The sequence below is a fragment of the Phodopus roborovskii genome, unplaced genomic scaffold (genome assembly GCF_943737965.1).
Source record: "Phodopus roborovskii unplaced genomic scaffold, PHOROB, whole genome shotgun sequence".
Classification (NCBI taxonomy): domain Eukaryota; kingdom Metazoa; phylum Chordata; class Mammalia; order Rodentia; family Cricetidae; genus Phodopus; species Phodopus roborovskii.
In genome coordinates this window covers 30,670,093-30,687,500 of record NW_026125052.1, presented here as the reverse complement: position 1 = coordinate 30,687,500, position 17,408 = coordinate 30,670,093, and the positions used below count along the sequence as shown (strand labels likewise).

General features: G+C 50.6%; 2 protein-coding genes across 4 annotated transcripts in view; one reads left to right on the top strand and one right to left on the bottom strand.

Annotated features, from left to right (window-relative positions):
- Positions 1 to 4,297, bottom strand: part of Mettl23 (methyltransferase like 23) — a 6,616-nt gene extending 2,319 nt beyond the window's left edge. Inside the window, exon 1 of the mRNA XM_051181251.1 lies at positions 4,056 to 4,297. Within this exon, the coding sequence (XP_051037208.1) occupies positions 4,056 to 4,139 (84 nt within the window). The 5' untranslated portion in view covers positions 4,140 to 4,297. The remainder of the gene's footprint in view (positions 1 to 4,055) is intronic.
- Positions 4,298 to 4,622: 325 nt separating this feature from the next.
- Positions 4,623 to 10,595, top strand: Jmjd6 (jumonji domain containing 6, arginine demethylase and lysine hydroxylase). Of its 3 annotated transcripts, none has more exons than XM_051181220.1 (6): positions 4,623 to 4,804; positions 5,101 to 5,489; positions 6,639 to 6,925; positions 7,647 to 7,782; positions 9,067 to 9,205; positions 10,252 to 10,595. In XM_051181220.1, the coding sequence occupies exons 1-6, from the start codon at positions 4,676 to 4,678 to the stop codon at positions 10,378 to 10,380; spliced, it is 1,209 nt and encodes a 402-aa protein (XP_051037177.1). In that variant the 5' UTR covers positions 4,623 to 4,675; the 3' UTR covers positions 10,381 to 10,595. The 3 variants fall into 3 exon arrangements, with proteins under 3 accessions (XP_051037177.1, XP_051037195.1, XP_051037186.1); XM_051181238.1 differs by lacking the exon at positions 10,252 to 10,595 and adding an exon at positions 8,254 to 8,342 and having other exon boundaries at positions 4,624 to 4,804; XM_051181229.1 differs by lacking the exon at positions 10,252 to 10,595 and adding an exon at positions 8,249 to 8,342 and having other exon boundaries at positions 4,624 to 4,804.
- Positions 10,596 to 17,408: the final 6,813 nt, after the last annotated feature.

Sequence of the window (17,408 nt, the reverse complement as noted above, 5' to 3'; positions counted from 1 at the left end):
TTTACTTTGTTGGAGGAAGGCGGCACATGGAGGTCAGGGGACAACTGTAAGAGTCACTTGTCCCCCTCCGTTATGAGGGATCTAGGTATGGAATCCAGGTCAGGCTGTCTAGTTTGGAGGCAAGTGTTTTTACCTAAGCCATCTCTTCAGCCTTATTTTTGGTTTTTTTAAGGCAGTGCTTTGTGTAGTTTAAGCTGGTCTCCAACTCACTGCATAGCCTAGGATGACCACAAGCTTCTAACTTTCTGTGTGTAGCTTTTGGAGCCTATCCTGGAACTCATGACTCTATAGACATATCTGCCTGCCTCTACCTCCAGAGTGCTGGGGTTAAAATTAAATGCATGTGTCACCACCACCTGGCCTGTGAATTTCTGCCATTGCAGATGTATGCCAGTGCACCCTGTTAGACAATCACTCTACCAACTAAGCTATGTCCCTATTTTTCAAACCTATTTTTTGGGAGATTTTTAATGAATGCTAATAACAAACCCTGCAGTCCTAGGTAGATATCCCACAAAAGGAGGCATATATGGAACTGAACCCTGAAAGACCAAAGGAAACCTTTAGAAAGATCTAGAATCATTTAGGATGTTGTTCCCAGTTGTAATGCTATCACACACTAGGAAGGAGAAACATTTTAAATTCAAGGCCAACCTGATTTACATAGCAAATCAAAAGCCAGCCAGGCAGGGCTAGACTTCTGAGATGCTGTTTAAAAAAAAAAAAATTAAAACTCCAAAAGCAAACTAGAGTCTGGGGAATGTTATGGAAAGAGTGTGCATCTGCAGTAAGCCTCCCTCACCTGGAAACACCCCACCCCAGACTCAAACTCCAGGTCCAGTGTATAGATTTTACACAACCTACTTGTCAGGGTTTCAACCTCAATGGCAGATGTCTCCATAGGGTAACACTATTCAATGCCAGGCACAAAGCACTGCATATTAGCAACAAATCAACAAGGGTGACCCCAAAGGGTGATAAAGGAAAAAATGGTCAAAGCTATAAAGAACCAGAGGTCCAAACATTCAGTCCACTCAACAACAGTGCACAGATGGTTGTGATTGGACACTACACTCCCAACACTGGACAGGAAGACCCCCCAAACAAAGAGCCTACGTCAAAATAACAATAATAATAAATAGGGGTTGGTTGGAAAGATAGCTTTGTTTTGTTTTTCCAGAAAACCAGGGTTCAGTTCCCAGCACCCACATGGCAGCTAACTGTAACTTCAAGATCTGATAGTCTCACACAGACATACATGCAATCAAAACACCAATACACATAAAAAAATACATACACAAATATACATATGCACACACATATAGATTATTTAAATGGAGTTACAGGGGGAAATAGGTGCTAGAGATGATTTAGCAGTTCAGAATGCTTCCTGCTCTTTGTTTTTTAAGACAAAATCAGTTGTATCCCTGGAGGTCCTGGAATTAGCTATGCAGATTATATGATGGCCTCAAACTCCCAGTGATCCTCTTGCCTCTGCTTCTCAAATGTTGGGATTAAAAGAGGGATTAAGGGCATGAACTACCATGCCCAGCAAAAGATAAATCTTAAAAAATAAATAAATAAAAATGAAGCAGGGAATAGTGGGCCCTGGCTTTAATCCACTTGAAACACAGACGTGAGCAGATCTCTGGTAGTTCCAGGCCAGCCAAAGCTACATAGTGAAATCTTGTCTCAAAAAAAAATTATCATGGCTCCAAAGCAATACAGAGAAACCCTGTCTCCAAAAACAACAAAATCATCAACAACAACAACAAAAAACCAGTGCCTCAGCATAATAACCTGACTCAAAATAAATTTTTACATGAAGTCACTTGGTGGCTATAGGAAACAAGTTCTGTTTTGGCTTGCATCTTTTTAACGTTTTTGTTTTTTGTTTTTTGTTTTTTTTTTTTTTTTAACACGGACCTACTAAGGCATAAATATCTACTTATCCCAGAGTCTACTTCAAGTCTCACCAGGTAAGGGTCAAATTCCAGTACAACTAACAAGATTCACTGTGAAGTTTGTCTACAGAGGGACAAAGTTCTTTATAGAAGTATTTCCAACCCAAATGTTAAAATAATAAAGAATCAGCAGGGTGTGGTGATGCACACCTTTGATCCCAGCACTCAGGAATCAGAGGCAGGTAAAGTTATGTCAGTTCAACATCAAACTAGTCAGTTCCAGGACAACCACAAGTAGAATGAGACTAAAAGAAACTTAAAATAATTAAAAGAATTTGAAATAATTAATATAAAGAGGAACTGGAACCTCACAGCTTTTCCAGCTGGAGTCTGCAACTTCCTGAGAATCTCACAAACAAGATTATAAGCATGGGACCCAGTATAATCAAAGATTCCTTTGTAGCATGACATCACTGTAATCCTTCCAGTCCAATATACCTCACTAATCTTACCCTGTGACTTTTTTTTTTACAAAGATTTGTGTGTTCTATCTGCATGTACACCTTTACGTCAGAAGAGGGCATCAGATCCCATTATACATGGTTGTGAGAGCCCATGTAGTTGCTGTGAATTGAACTCAGGACCTCTGGAGGAGCTGCCCATGCTCTTAACCACTGAGCCATCTCTCCAGCGGCCACTATGCAATCTTATTTATAAAAAGAAAAGCTAAATGCAGTTTCCTGAGCTTGCAGAGCCTGTATCCACACCTTCTGTGTTCTTTTCCAAAATGTCTATTAACCCCCCCCCCCAAACTTAAATCCAGGTTATGATGTTACTATCCTCCCACTCTGCTTCATGTTGATTTCCCTAAAGTTTTTGTCCTGTAGTATATAGTCAAGAACCTCTGCTTTCCTGGAGGAGGCTGCTGGCAGCTTTTATCCCGCAGTAATCCCAGCACTCAGAAAGCAGAGGCAGGCAGCCTGTTCTACAGCCAGGGCTACACAGAGAAACCATCTCAACACACCAAAAACAAAATAATCTTTGCTTCACGTGGGCTGAAGTCTGCAAAGAATGCAAACTGAGCTGGGCGTTGATGGCACAGGCCTTTGATCCCAGCACTCGGGAGGCAGAAGCAGGTGGATCTCTGTGAGTTCGAGGCCAGCCTGGTCTACAAGAGCTAGTTCCAGGACAGGCTCCAAAGCCAGAGAAACCCTGTCTCAAAAAAAAAAAAAAAAAAGACTGCAGAATGCTACAGGTGGCAGCCCAGGATCGCACCTTCTGCTTCTAGCACTACTGTCAAGGACATCTACTGAGCCATCAACTGACATTACAACCTGAAAATCCTTTGTAAAACCGACTGACTGGATAGTTATCCAGTGTTATGGTAGCTATAAACTCAGAGGAACAAGCCACGGCCGATGCAGACAGTTTTATTGGGGGTGCTGCAGACTTGACTCCCTGGTCCCAAAACAAAACAAATGAGAATTCTGGGGTTGAGGACGAACTCAATGGCACAGCTTTTGCCGAGCATGTATGAAGTCCCCAGAATCGCACACAAGGTAGCGCACGGTAGCGCACACCTGCAATCATAGGGAGGGCTCAAAAATAAAACAAGTTGTGTTAGGGACATCGCTCAGTGGTGGAGCGCTTAGCTAAGTAGAGGCTGGGTGCAATTAAGAATACTCAGAGGCGCAAGTGGAGGGTGGGGGGGAGGAGGGTTAAGATAAATTAGCCGGACGGTGGCGCAAGCCTTTAATTCCAGCACTCCGGAGGCAGAGGCAGGATGATCTACAAAGCTCCACACAGAAACGACAAAAAGCTGTATTAGCCGGGCGTGGTGGCGCACGCCTTTAATCTCAGCACTCGGGAGGCAGAGAAGCCAGCCTGGTTTACAAAGCGAGTGCCGGGACAGCCAAGGCTATACAGAGAAACCCTGTCTTGGAAAGAAAAAAAAAAAAAAAAAAAACATGCTTTTCAAAAAAGTTCAGAGCTAGCATCACAGGCCTGGCACGGTCCCTCAGTGGTGCACGTTTAACCCCTCGCCGGGCTTCATACCAAACCTGCTGCTAAAGAACGGAGTGCAGAACTGAGGGATCGCCCACTCCCTCCACTCCACAGGGAGCTCTTCCACGTGGGTGCCACTGCACGCACCTGCGGGATGCGGACCTCCAGCACGGCCCCGTGCGTCCCAGGGCCTGGCTTCTCCCGGAACCGAAAGAGCTGAGCCCCGGCCATGAGGCCGCGCTCGCGCGGAGGGGAGTCGGGCCAGGGGGCGGCGGAGGGCGCTACGCGTGCAGGGGCGCCGGGCCGGTGGGGCCGTGCCACGTGGCGGCCAGTCCGGACGAGCCCGCTGGACGCTGTCCAAACGGAACGCGGAAAGCGCAGCGGCAGCGGGCTCGGCCGGAAGCGGACCGCTGAGCTGCGACGCGCAGCCGGAAGTGGTGCAGGCCGCCGCCGGGAGGGCAGGACGTCAGCGAGCCGACCTTCCCAACATGGCGCCCAATCGGCGCGCGTGAGGGCGGGTCTCGCAAGTCGCTGAGGCCAATGGCGGCGCGGAGGAGGCGGTGGGGCGGGGAGGACGGCCGCCGCTCGCCCAACCCGAAGCCCCGGGGGTGGCAGGGGCGTGGATCTTCGGGAAGGCGACTTTAAAGGCGCCTTGCCCGAGCGAAGGGCGTTCCGGAGCCGCGCCGGGCCGAGGGGGCGCGTTTGTCGGCGGGCAGGGAGCGAGCTGCGTCGAGGTCGTGGCGGGGCCGGACGGTGACCTGCTCGGCATGAACCACAAGAGCAAGAAGCGCATCCGCGAGGCCAAGCGGAGTGCGCGGCCCGAGCTCAAGGACTCGCTCGACTGGACCCGGCACAACTACTACGAGAGCTTCCCGCTGAGCCCGGCGGCCGTGCCGGTGAGCGGGGCGCCCGGGGCGCGGCCCACACTGCAGCCGCCAGAGCTCGCTCGTTACCGGGGGCTCCGGGCCCCTCCGCCCCCCTCCCGCCCCCTCCGCCCCGGGGGTGGCTCCGGGTGCGACGTGCTCACTCTCACGCACGTGGGCCTCCCCCCCCCCCCCCCGGAGCCAGAGGCTCGGTCCTTGCTAATGATGTGTGTGCTTGCTGATTGGCCCCGTGCGACACCTTCCTCCGCCACCGGACCTCTCCCTGTGTTTTAACGGGGCGGGTCTTTTGTTGCTTCCCCCCCCCCCAGGATAACGTGGAGAGGGCTGACGCTTTGAAGCTTTCGGTGGAAGAATTTGTCGAGCGGTACGAAAGGCCTTACAAGCCCGTGGTTCTGCTCAATGCCCAAGAGGGCTGGTCCGCGCAGGAGAAATGGACTCTGGAGCGCCTCAAAAGGAAATACCGGAACCAGAAGTTCAAGTGTGGTGAGGATAACGACGGCTACTCGGTGAAGATGAAGATGAAATACTACATCGAGTACATGGAGAGCACCCGTGATGACAGCCCCCTTTACATCTTTGACAGCAGCTATGGTGAACACCCCAAAAGAAGGAAACTTTTGGAGGACTACAAGGTGCCCAAGTTTTTCACGGATGATCTTTTCCAGTACGCGGGGGAGAAGCGCAGGCCCCCTTACAGGTACAGTATCCCACATCGGGTGTTCAAAACTGTGCTTAGCAGAGCGCAGGTCTAACCTTGTGAGAGCGGGGAGTGGATCTTTCCTGCACACTCACCGATTTCATTGGTCTGGGGTCCGCCCAGACATCTGGCTGGATTCCTCAAATTCTCCAGGCATCTAGCCGGGTTTTTCCCCCCTCCCTGCACGCAAGTACATGTGCCAGTAAATGCCTACCTAGTGCCTGAGGAGGTCAGAGGAGGGTGCCAGATCCCCCGGAGCTGGGTTGATGGATAGTTGGGAGGTGCTGAGAATTTCCGTTGTCCAGTCCAGCACGAGAGCATTTAAATGTAGAATTACAGTGAGACCACTGCTTCATAAAAGAAGTTTTGTTGATGGTTTTACAAGTGTGACTTACTGTAATGTTTGAAACAGGGTCTCGCTGTATATGTAGTAACCCACTGTGTGGACCACGCCAGCCTGGTCTCAATGCTCAGAGTTTCTGCCTCCAGCCTCGGCCTCCTGAGTGCTGGGATTAAAGACATTGGACACCACAGCCAGCTATGTTGTTTATTTGAGGGGCACATGTGCCACATGCTCATGGGGAGTTCAGAACACAACTAGTGGGTGTTAGTTACTTCTTCCATAATGTGGGTCTGGGGATTTTTTTGTCCACTCTGTGGACCAAGCTGGCCTCCAACTCACAGAGATCTTCCTGCCTCTGCCTCCTGAGTGCTGGCATTAAAGGCGTGTGCCTCCAATACCCAGCTTTATTTATTTGGGTGTTTTGTTTTGTTTTCATTGTGTGTGTGTGGCCCAGTTAGGTTTGAGTTTTTTAAACAGTCTCACTGTAGCCCAGGCTGGCCTTGAATTGACAGGTCCACCTGCCTCTGCCTCCAGAGTGCTGGGATTAAAAGCTTGGGCCACCACAACCAGCTGATAGGTAACCTGTTTTTTTTTTTTTTTTTTTTTTTTTTTAAAAGTCCAGCAATAATTTACATCAGTGATTTTTCTTTTTCTCTGTTAGACATCAGTCCATATACAATTTACTTTGTTGTGTACCAGAGCGTGTACAGTCTGAAGTGAACACAGCACAGTGTTGGCTATTGTAGAGCCTTTGCTGTCATGTGCACTCAGATTACCCTTCATGTCTTCATGTCTCCATCCTGTAGGTGGTTTGTGATGGGGCCACCACGGTCTGGAACTGGGATTCACATTGACCCTCTGGGAACCAGTGCCTGGAATGCCTTAGTTCAGGGCCACAAGCGTTGGTGTCTGTTCCCCACGAGCACTCCCCGAGAACTCATCAAGGTGACCCGAGAAGAAGGGGGAAACCAACAAGATGAAGCCATTACCTGGTTCAATGTTATTTATCCACGGACACAGCTTCCAACCTGGCCACCTGAGTTCAAACCCTTGGAGATATTACAGAAACCAGGAGAGACTGTCTTTGTACCAGGTATAGACGAACTAGAAGCTGTTCTTCCCAGCTTCTGATTATGTTCTGTAATTGCACTGAGTTGTTATTTTGGTGTAGGATTATAGAAAGACAAAAAGTCAGCCGGGCAGTGGTGGTGCACACAACTTTAATCCCAGCACTTGGGAGGCAGAGGCAGGTGGATCTCTGTGAGTTCCAGGCCAGACTGGTCTACAAGAGCTAGTTCCAGGACAGGCTCCAAAACCAGAGAAACCCTGTCTCTAAAAACCGGGGGAAAGAAAAGAAAAGAAAGACAAAAAGTCCCTCCTATCTGTTGAGCACACATATCCCTCCCTGTGGTGACAGGGTCAGGGTTTAAGTCCAAAGGAGTGCATCTCCACATTGCATGTGTCGGGCTCTGTTACCCGGTGTCTCTAAGTATTTCTCCGGGTTCTGCCTGCGTCCTGTGGCTTTTGCTAGAGTGCGGAACTGCCTGGGTGGAGTTGGAAAATCCCAGCCAGCCAGAGCTACATTTCGATGGATGAAGTTTCCAGAAAGGCTCAAACTTTTGCTTTTACTTTAGTAGTCGCATTGGGTTACATTTGAGGCAGGCAGTCTGTCACGCTGTCCTGTAACAGGAAAGCAGTGGTACACATAGAAACCGTAAGGGCGTGCCTTTGTGGAGTCAGACCCTGGTCGCCCGCAGTCTTGATTGGGAGCAGCCGGCCGGCCCTCACTGAATTATGTATTTGTTGGATTCCAGGGGGCTGGTGGCATGTCGTTCTCAATCTTGACACCACCATTGCCATCACCCAGAACTTTGCCAGCAGTACCAACTTCCCTGTTGTGTGGCACAAGACGGTAAGAGGGAGGCCAAAGTTGTCAAGGAAATGGTACAGGTGAGAAGCTTTTTCTCCTGCTTTGTTCCAGTTCCTTCCCCAGAGACGGAGAGGGAAGAGTTGTCTGCTGCAGTGCTGTGCTTGGGGACAGCTGGGTCTTGTAACCCTGTGGGTAGACAGGGCCCAAGGTCAGGGCAGGTTGTCATGGTGTCTGCTAGCCTCCAGGTGGCAGGGAGTGAGCGGCTCTGCATGTTTATCAAAGTCACAGGCAAAAGTATGGTCACATGGGACTTTCTCATTTTGTTTTCACTGTTTTCTCCATTTTTCTTATTCTCTCTCTCTCTCTCTCTCTCTTGTTTATTTTTTAAAAATTAAAACCTAGCACTAGCAAAAAAAAAAAAAAAAAGCCTTTGTTGAGGTTTTCTTTAACCCCTCCCTCCCCAGAAACATTATTCATTTGAACTTACTACCTTCAGTTCTTGTGAGGCAACTGCCCTGGAGACTTAGCTCCTCTGTTTATCCACAGAACAGATACAGCACGGGCAGCGGCAGTGCAAGCCACCCCCAGCCACCCCGTGCCACTGTGTCCCAACCCTGACCTGGAGGGACCAGCTCTCGGGGTAAGAGAGGGATTCTGGCTTGCTCAGTGCTCTGCCTCCCTGCTGAGAGGCCAGCAAGGGTGGTGGCTTCTCTTCCCCTGGACTCATTCACTCTGCCCTATAGGCCACTCCAGGACCTCAGCACACACACAGGTCCTTTGTCGCTGGTCACAGTGGATGCCAGATCAGGTTGCTGCTGGGGAGGGCTGCTGCTCTCAGGCGACAACTCAGTCTTTTCTGAGTGATGGGGATGGTCTCTCTTGTGTGACGTCTTATTTCTTATAAACCTAATTATTTCTGCTCTTTCTAGTATAATCTAACCAGCTCCTACCCCCTTCACTAACTAGCACAGTGCTGAGGGAAGGAAAGTCTTTTAAAACAAAGAAGGAAAAAGAAAAATCAGCTAGAAAAGGCATAGGGAGGAAAGTAGGAAGAGGAGCCGGATCTCTCCAGGGAAGACTCTTAAGGACTTCCCTCTCCCCCAGGAAACTCGACCTCCAGAGGTGTGTGGCTGGTGCTCATGCCGGCACGGGGCACTAGAATGTAGTTTTCCTTCAGCAAATATGGGCAGCCGGTGTGGTCTGTCCCAGCCCAGTTGTATCTCGTGGAGCCAGGCCAGCTGATACACAGGCGTTTCCAGGTGCTGTGAGCAGTGGGCTCCTCCACTGTGAGTCTGTGCCGTTTTGAGTGGGTGTTGCCACCAGCTGTCTGTCACAGCCCTGAAAACAGGACTCTTGCCCTTCAGGATCTTGAAGCAGGAGCACCCTGAGCTGGCAGTCTTGGCCGACGCGGTTGACCTCCAAGAGTCTACAGGCATCGCCTCTGACAGCTCGAGCGACTCCTCCAGCTCTTCCAGCTCCAGCTCCTCTGATACAGACTCGGAGGTGAGTTCCTCCCTCGCCTGCCAGCACCCAGGCCCCTCAGGTTGCGGGAGTGGAATCAGGTCCCTCGTGTGCAGCCATTCCTGTAACTTCACCCACATCTGTGCAGAGGTGCCTCGGGTATGAGAGGTTTGAGAGACAGTGGCCTATGAGCTTGTACACAGCTGTGGCGGGCAGGTCTTTCTCCTGACCACGAAGCCCTTGTGAGAGGATTTCACTATTTATTTCACTGTGGGTGGAGCCCAGACACATGCAAACCCAGTGACCTGCTTTAGCTAACACTGGCTCAAGGTGAGGGGGCACACACCTGACCCAGTAATTAGAAAAAAAGGAGAGACAGGGCTTCTCTGTGTAACCCTGGTTGTCCTGGTCCACCTGCATCCTCCACCTCTCAAGTGTGGGGATTAAAGGTGTGTAACGCCACACCTGACCTTTGTTTTTGAAACAGGGTCTCTCTACTAAGTAGCCTTGGCTGTCTTAGAATTCATTATGCAGACCAAGCTAGCCTCACTCACAGACCCACTTGCCTCTGCTTCCCAGTGCTGAGATTAATGGTTTTTTAGGTTTTGTTTTTGTATTTGAGACAGTGTCACTCTGGCTGTGGTTGCCCTGGATCTCACTCTATAAACCGGGCTGGCCTTGAGCCCACAGAGATCCCCCTGCTCCACCTTCCCGAGTGCCGGGATTAAAGGTGTGCATCAGCACACCCTGCTGGCTCTTTTCTGTTTTCACACTCTGGTTTGAAGCCTCTGTAGAGAACATTGCTTCTCTGTATACATGCCTGACAGTGAATTTTGTCCTTTAGAAGAGCCGGAAGTGCTCTTGACCTCTGAGCTGTTCCTCCAGCCGCTACCGCCTGCAACAGTACATTGATTTGTTGTGGGTGTGCCTGTGTGAGTGTCTGTCATAGCACGCATGTGGAGGACAGAAAATGACAGAGTTGGTTCTCTCCTTCCACGTGAGCCCCGGGGTCATGAAGCTTCCGTGCAGAACCTTTCCAGTGCAGCCGTGTCCCCAGCCTGAGTTGTCCCTTTTCTCCCTGTGTCCAGTGTGAATCTGGGTCTGAAGGTGACACAGCACACCGCCGGAAGAAGAGGAGGATGTGCGGCACGGTGGGGAATGGGGACACTACCTCACAGGACGACTGCGTGAGCAAAGAGCGCAGCTCCTCCAGGTGACCACGCGTGGCAGCGGCGCCTGTGCGAGGATGGCCCGCAGCCATGGGCAAGGCCCGAGCCTGGGGACGGCAGCCCATGGGAACCTGCAGAACCAGGGAGGGCTGGCACCGGAGGACGAGGACACCAGAGTGGGATTGGTAGCGTTTGGTACGGTGGCCTTCTCTCCATGGTCATGTCTTATCATAGGGCAAAGGTGTGCGGTGGTGCCAAGAGCGCCCTTTTCCTATTTAATAAAAACAATCAGTTTTATGTCTTGGACGGCTTTCCTTGGGCATGCTAGAGCCTCCCTGTGCCCCTTCCCTGCGGTGTGTGTGCTGGGGGTGGAGTGTCTGTCCTGTTGGGTGGCAGCTGGAGCGGTGGCGGGTACTGGAGCAGCCGTTTAAAAAGAGTAAGAAACAGAAAAATAAGACTGGATCGAAGTAAGCCAGGTGTGGGTGGCACACGCCTTAATCCCAGCTCTCAGGAGACCGAGGCAGGCAGAGCTCAAGTTCAAAGCCAGCCTGGCCTACAGATTGAGTTCTAGGACTGCCCAGGCTACACAGAGAGAGCCTGCCTGGGGGCGGCAGTGGGGGAACAATTGGATCTGAGTAAGTAAACTTCAGAACCAAAGAGAATCTGCTGGCTGCTGCCCCCGTGTGGAGAGCGCAGACCCACGTGAAAGTGGCCCTGTGTGTGCACCTGGGAGGTGCGCTGGTTGGGGCTGTGGGAGTTTAGTGACATTTGAAGTGCTTGACTTCGTTTGTCTCTGAGCACTTGAGATGAAATAGGGAATAAAAGTCCGGGCTCCTTTCTTCTGCCCTACACCCTCTTGTTGTGACCGGACAGTGGGAATCTATGGTGCTTGTGTGCATTTTTCTCCCTGGTTGGCATTTGCACAGCCAGGCTTAGCTTGCCCTCTGCCTGTGGTCATTTCATGCACTCCCATCTGTGCTTGGGAGGTGACAGCTGTAATTTGAGGTCTGAGGTTTTGCCATTTGCGGCAGGGACAGTTGACAGTATCTGACTGCACAGTCATTGTGGGCTTCGAAGTCAGGATCCTCCTGCCTCAACCTTGTAGGTGCTAGAATCGTGCGCCACCAAGCATGCCTACCCTATCGGTTCTGGTTTTTTATTGTTTCTTGAGACAGAGTTTCTCTGTGTAACAGCCCTAGATGTCCTGGACCTGGCTTTATAGACCAGGCTGGCCTTGAACTCACAAGATCTGCCTGCCTCTGCCTCCTGAGTGCCGGCACTAAAGGAGTGTACTGTCATTCCTGGTGGAGTTGTATTTTAATGTGCTGTTGAGCTTTGGCCTGGATGTGCTGCCTACACACCATTTACAGGCAGCTGTGCTTTCCCTGGCCGGCTTGGGGACCCTTGTGGGGCACCTTGCTCATCCCTGAGCAAACGGACTCCTGGGGTGGGTCCTGTGGAAGCTGTTGGTTGCCACGGGTCTCCGATCGTCTTCTGCTCCTACCCTATCCCCTGTATTTGAGTGTGGGTCTTCCCTCTGTGGCCCAAGCTCCTGTCTTCTGGCAGATGCTGCTCAGCCAGCACAGTTCCACCACATTAGCACTGATGCAGTGGGTAAGAAGGCTCTGTGCTGTCATGTTGGAGCGTGCTACTCAGCCCTGCAGCCGCACGGACCTGGCCGTTTCATTGTTTTACTATCACCTTCTGCTGTTGGTAAGGCACAGCTGTGTATCCAAGCAGAGCCAAGAGAGGTGGGGCCCCCACCTGTGGGAAGTACCCGAGTGTGGGCCGTCCTCAGGACCTCACTGTGGTTCAAAGTGGCATTCGGGGCACTGACCCAGCTTCGTGCCCTGCACCTTCGCCAACCACTTGGTACCATATTAGGGTCATTCTGCACAGAGGGTACTGGGGAGTCTCAGTGTGGTATAGTTTGGGGGGACAGTAGAAGACATGATTGGGCTTCTGGGGAGGTGTTCCTGGTGGGGGGTTTCTTTTGTTTTGTTTTTTTTTTTTTTGGTTTTTTGTTTTGTTTTGTTTTGGTTTTTTTTTGGTCTCAGAACTCGAGTTGCAAACAGGCCAGGTTCGGATAGGTCAGTTCCCACACGTGGTGGATGACACGGGAATGCTGTGTCTACGGAGAACACCATGACCAGTGTCCCCTGTTCTTCTGACCCATGTGCATCATGGGTGGCTTATGCATGCAGGGAAGAAGTCCTGTCCTGCAACTGGCAGTGGTCAGGGTTCTGAAAAGCTCTGGTGGGATTGGGGGTTGACCAGCAAGCTCCTTTCTTGCCACCAGACTCACCTGCTTGCCTTAATCTGTCCCTGGATCCAGGGACAGTCCCCAGTCAGGCTGACTGACACAGGGAGCAGCCGTAGATGCCTGTATAGCACACGGGTGGCAAGGGACGTCAAAGTCTCTGCCAAGTGACACCCAGGAGGCGCTCTCCGCTTGAGAAGCATCCTGCTGTCTTCAGAAAGCCTCACTCGCCCTGTATAGCTGTCCTGTCCCAAACTGTTAAAAAAAAAAAAGAATTGACCAGTGAGACAGCGTAGCAAAAAAACAGATGCCACTAAGACAACCTGAGTTCTAGCCCCAGAACCAGCATGGTAGGAGAGCGCTGACCGATTCCCTGAGGCTGTCTTCTCACACACACTCACACACACACACACTCACACACACACACTCACACACACACACACACACACACACACACACACACACGGGGCTGGAGAGGTGTCTCGGCAGTTAAGAGCACTTGTGGCTCTGGCAGAGGCCTTGGGTTTGGTTCTAGCATCCACGTGGTGGCTCACAACCCTTTGTATTCCAGTTCCAGGCATCCTGACCTGTGCAGGCAAAACACACAAAAACAAGTCTTAAAAAAAAAATTAGCAGGCATGGTGCCACACACGCCTTTAATCCCAGCCCTTGGGAGGCAGAGGTAGACAGATCTCTGAGTTGAAGGCCAGCCTGGTCTATATAGTGAGTATAGTGAACTCCTAGTCTTCCAAGGAACATAGCAGAGCTTGTCTGAAAAATAATGCTTTGTTTTGTTTTGTTTTTTAATCTAATAAAACAAGAAGCCCACTGAGTATGGTATACCAGCAGCCATTGGCAAGCTAAAGTGGGAGGATCGGTTGAGCTCTAGAATTCAAGACTAGCCTGGGCCACAGAGCAATGGAGGTTAGGTAAGGGGATCAGGAGTTCAAGGCCAGCCTCTGCTACATAGCAAGTTTGGGCCCAGCCTGGGCTGAGTGAGATTCTATTTCAAAATGGATTAAACTGAAATAAAATAAGAAACCAAAGTAGAGATCTCTTTGCCACCAGGGGGCGAGATGAGGCTCTAAGCCAATAGCCTGGGAGGTATAGAAATCTCAGATGGAAAAATGGGCTCTCCCAGTTCAACCCCAACTGCCAGAGGTGGCTCCCAGTAACCAAGCAGCACCAGAACGGGGCACCTGGCCACCGTGCCAATAAGTGTGAGTGGCTCATCCTAGCCAGGCCAGAGGCTCTGCTCCTGCCTCTACTTACTGCCCCTGTGGTGACATCTCATACTCACTGTGGAAGCGAAGGCAGAGGGCTGAGGGTGGAATAGTGGCCAAGGGCTCAGGGCTGGGCGCTGGAGCCTCGCACCGCTTCCCTCCCTGGCATGAGCTAGAATCGTAACCGCAGTGGATTCAGCAGCACTTGACTGGACTGTTCCCTGAGCCACAGCTGGTCTTTGTTAAGGAGCTTGGGTTGGTAAAGAGCGGAACAAAAGCCTCCGAGTATGCAGACCGTAGCTCACCATCAGCCGTAGAACCCACACCACACGGGTGCCTCTGTGGTCCTAGCCCTGCGCGCCTGGCATCCCTGTTGTAGGGGAGAAAGTCACCGTAGCAGAAGGGCCAGTCCCATCTGCTGTGATTGCAGATTCCTAGTTGTTCAAGCCTGGAACAAATCTAGTGGCTGCAGGTGCATCAGAGACGGGCCTGGGCCCCTGCCAGTGTGGAGCTCAGTGGGCAGTGGCGGCTGCTGCCGTTCACAAGACGCTAGTGAGGCAGGAGGCTTGAGCAAGTGCAGGCATCAGACAGAAGGACAGCGTGAGCCACCTTAGCGGTGTGTCTGAATGTGCACATCTGGAGAGCAGCTGAAGGTGCTGGAGCTAAAGATGGGCAGTTGCTGTGCCAACGCTTCACACAGGTAGAGGCCTTGAGCCTTAGGCAAGAGAAGGGATGTGTAGGACACAGCTGTACATCCCTTAGTTGTGCGTGGCATTCCCACCGAAATGTGTGTATTGTGATGAGTTCAAGACAGGGGTCCGGCTCCTAACAACCCCATGTCCTTGTCAAGATGATACATTGATTTCAGTATACACTGTCTCCATCCCCAAAGTGGGGTCCCTCCCTTGTGGCTCTCAACCATGTCTCCTTATTTAGTTCAAGAACTTGAACCACTTGTCCCCCAGGAAATCTCCCCAGGAGGAACATGCCCAAGCCTGCTGTCTCCATGGTAACTGGGTGCCCCAGAGGAACTGTGCAGCCCTGAGCACCCTAGTTATCAGAGTGCTCAACAATCTGGGGTTTATGTCCCTCCTACTGTGGGCTCTCTCTACCAAGAAATGCTTGTGACTCTGCGGCTGGAGTTTTTACCTCTCGTATAAGCCTTGTTTATACAAATAAAGCAAGTGGATTTGGGCTTGTGCGTTATGGCTTCTCATTCTTTCCAACTCTAAGGTCAAGGTCATCAGGGTACGCTCTGTTAGCACAACAGACTTTGCTGGTGTTTCTTCACACAAGGTCTCTTTGCATAGGCCTGGCTGTCCTGAAACCTGCTCAGTAGACCAGGCTGGCCTCAGACTCACAAAAATCCACCTGCCTCTGCCTCCCAAGTGCTGGGATTAAGGGTTTTCAATGATTTGAGCCAGCTGTGGTGGTGTACACCTCTAATCCCAGCACTGGAAGGCAGAGGCAGGTGATCTCTGTGAGTTCGAGGCCAGCCTGGTCTACAAATCGAGTTCCAGGACAGCCAGAGCTGTTATATAGTGAAACCCTGTCTTTGAAAAACAAAAACAAACAAACAAACAAAAAAAAAAACCCACACATTTTATGTTCAGATGGACAGCCATGTCTCAGAAAAAAAAAATTAAATAGAATACATTGTATGTTTTATCTTTGGTTTGTTTGTTTTGAAACAGCTGGCCTTCAACTTTGGATCCTCCTGCCTCAGTCTCCTGGGTGCTAGAATTATATTGAGCTAAAAATACACTAAAAATAAATGGGACTGGGAACTGGAGAGATGCTCATTGGTTAAGAGCAGCTGCTGCTCTTGCAGAGGCCCTGGGTTTGGTTCTAGGCACCCACATGGTGGCTCCCAGCCATCATTAACGCCTGTTCCAGGGGATCCAGCATCCTCTTAGGGCCTTCATGGGCACCAGGGTTGCATGTGGCACACATACCTACATGAAAGCAAAATACTCATAAAAGTAAATCTAGGGAACGCAAACCTGGTGCTGAGAGCAGGTGTGGCCTACATCTCTAGTCCCAGCACTGAGTTCAAAGCCAGCCTAGGCCATTGAATGAAACCTTGTTAGTAAAACCAAAACAGGATGTGGTGGAGTGATGGGTGTGTGTGTGTGTGTGTGTGTGTGTGTGTGTGTGTGTGTGTGTGGTCTTAGATTAAAATAAGGCTCGTATACTTTGGCTGCACATCCTGTAGGGTCAAAAGCCAGGAATCTAGAGACAAACCCTTCTGAGTAAGGCTGAGTGTTTTTTCTGTTCTCTTTTTGTTTTGTTTGCTTTTTGAGAAAGCGTTTCTCTGTGTAGCTTTGGAATCTGTCCTGGAATTTGATTTGGAGACCAGGCTGGCCTCGAACTCACAGAGATCTGCCTGCCTGTGCTCAATGCCCCCAGCTGTTGAGCTTTTTCTATCAACTGCCAGTAAGAGAGACACATGCCCCTTAAAGCCAGGGATTGTTACCTCTGGGCTCTCTCTCTTGCTGGGCGACCTTGGCTCTCAGCTGGAGCACAAAGCTGTGCTGGTATTGTTCTTTCCAGGTAAAATAACACTGGGAGGACTTATCTTACTGGTGGGACACTTAGCTAGTATGCTTGGGGTTCCTTCCCAGTTCAGCATCTGTCTGAAGTTGGAACCCCACTTTGTATGTGAGCTGAGACGCTCATGTTGGCCTTGAACTGGCTTCAAGAGACCTAACTGATTTACCAGATAGCTAGGATTATAGGTGTGCACTACTATCCTGGGCTGGGGAGTCCACCTCCCTTCTGTTGCTTTGAGACAGGGCTTGCGTAGCTCGAGCTGGGTGCGGGCTGGCTTTGAACTGAAGCTCTTTACTGAACACTGGGATTACAGGCATGCATTAGCAGGCCCAGGTGAGTTTGATTGGTTGTTTTCCAATACTCATTTTTTTTTCTGACAAACTTTGTCTGCCTTGTATTTATTCAGAGTAATTAAAAGATGGGTGGGTGTGGTAGGGGGGCACACAGTTGGGTCACAGTGTGTTTTACACTTTAATAGAGCCCTAGAAAAGATACGGAGAAACAAAACCACCCTTCTTCCCACCTCATTCCAGCCTCTTGTTGAAACCAGGATGAGAAAGAAGCCTTCGGCAAACATTCACGAATGCCACAGCTGTGGGCCATGGCTGCCAGTAAGCATGAGAGGTTTTCCTTGTCTCTTTGAGACAGGCTCTCATACAACCCTGGCTGACCTGGAACTTGCTATGTAGACCAGACTGTATTTGAACTCTCAGAGGACCGTCTGCCTCCGCCTCTGGAGTGCTGGGATCTGGGATCAAAGGCGAGAGCCACCATGTTCATCTTTGATTTTCCTTTTGGGGCAATTAGTGTTCAGTTCCATGAATTGCCTCCACACCTTTCCTCCGTAGCGCCGGATCACCGGTACTCTAGGATGAGCATTTTTGTGTGTGGTGCGGGATGTTTTGAGAAGGAATCTTCTATGGCCCTGGACTCACTGTGACTGAGGCAGACCTTGAACTCCCTATCCTCGTGTACCCTTCCACTTTTTAAGTGCTGGGATCACAGGTCTGCACCACCATCTCTAGGACGAACTTCTGCAC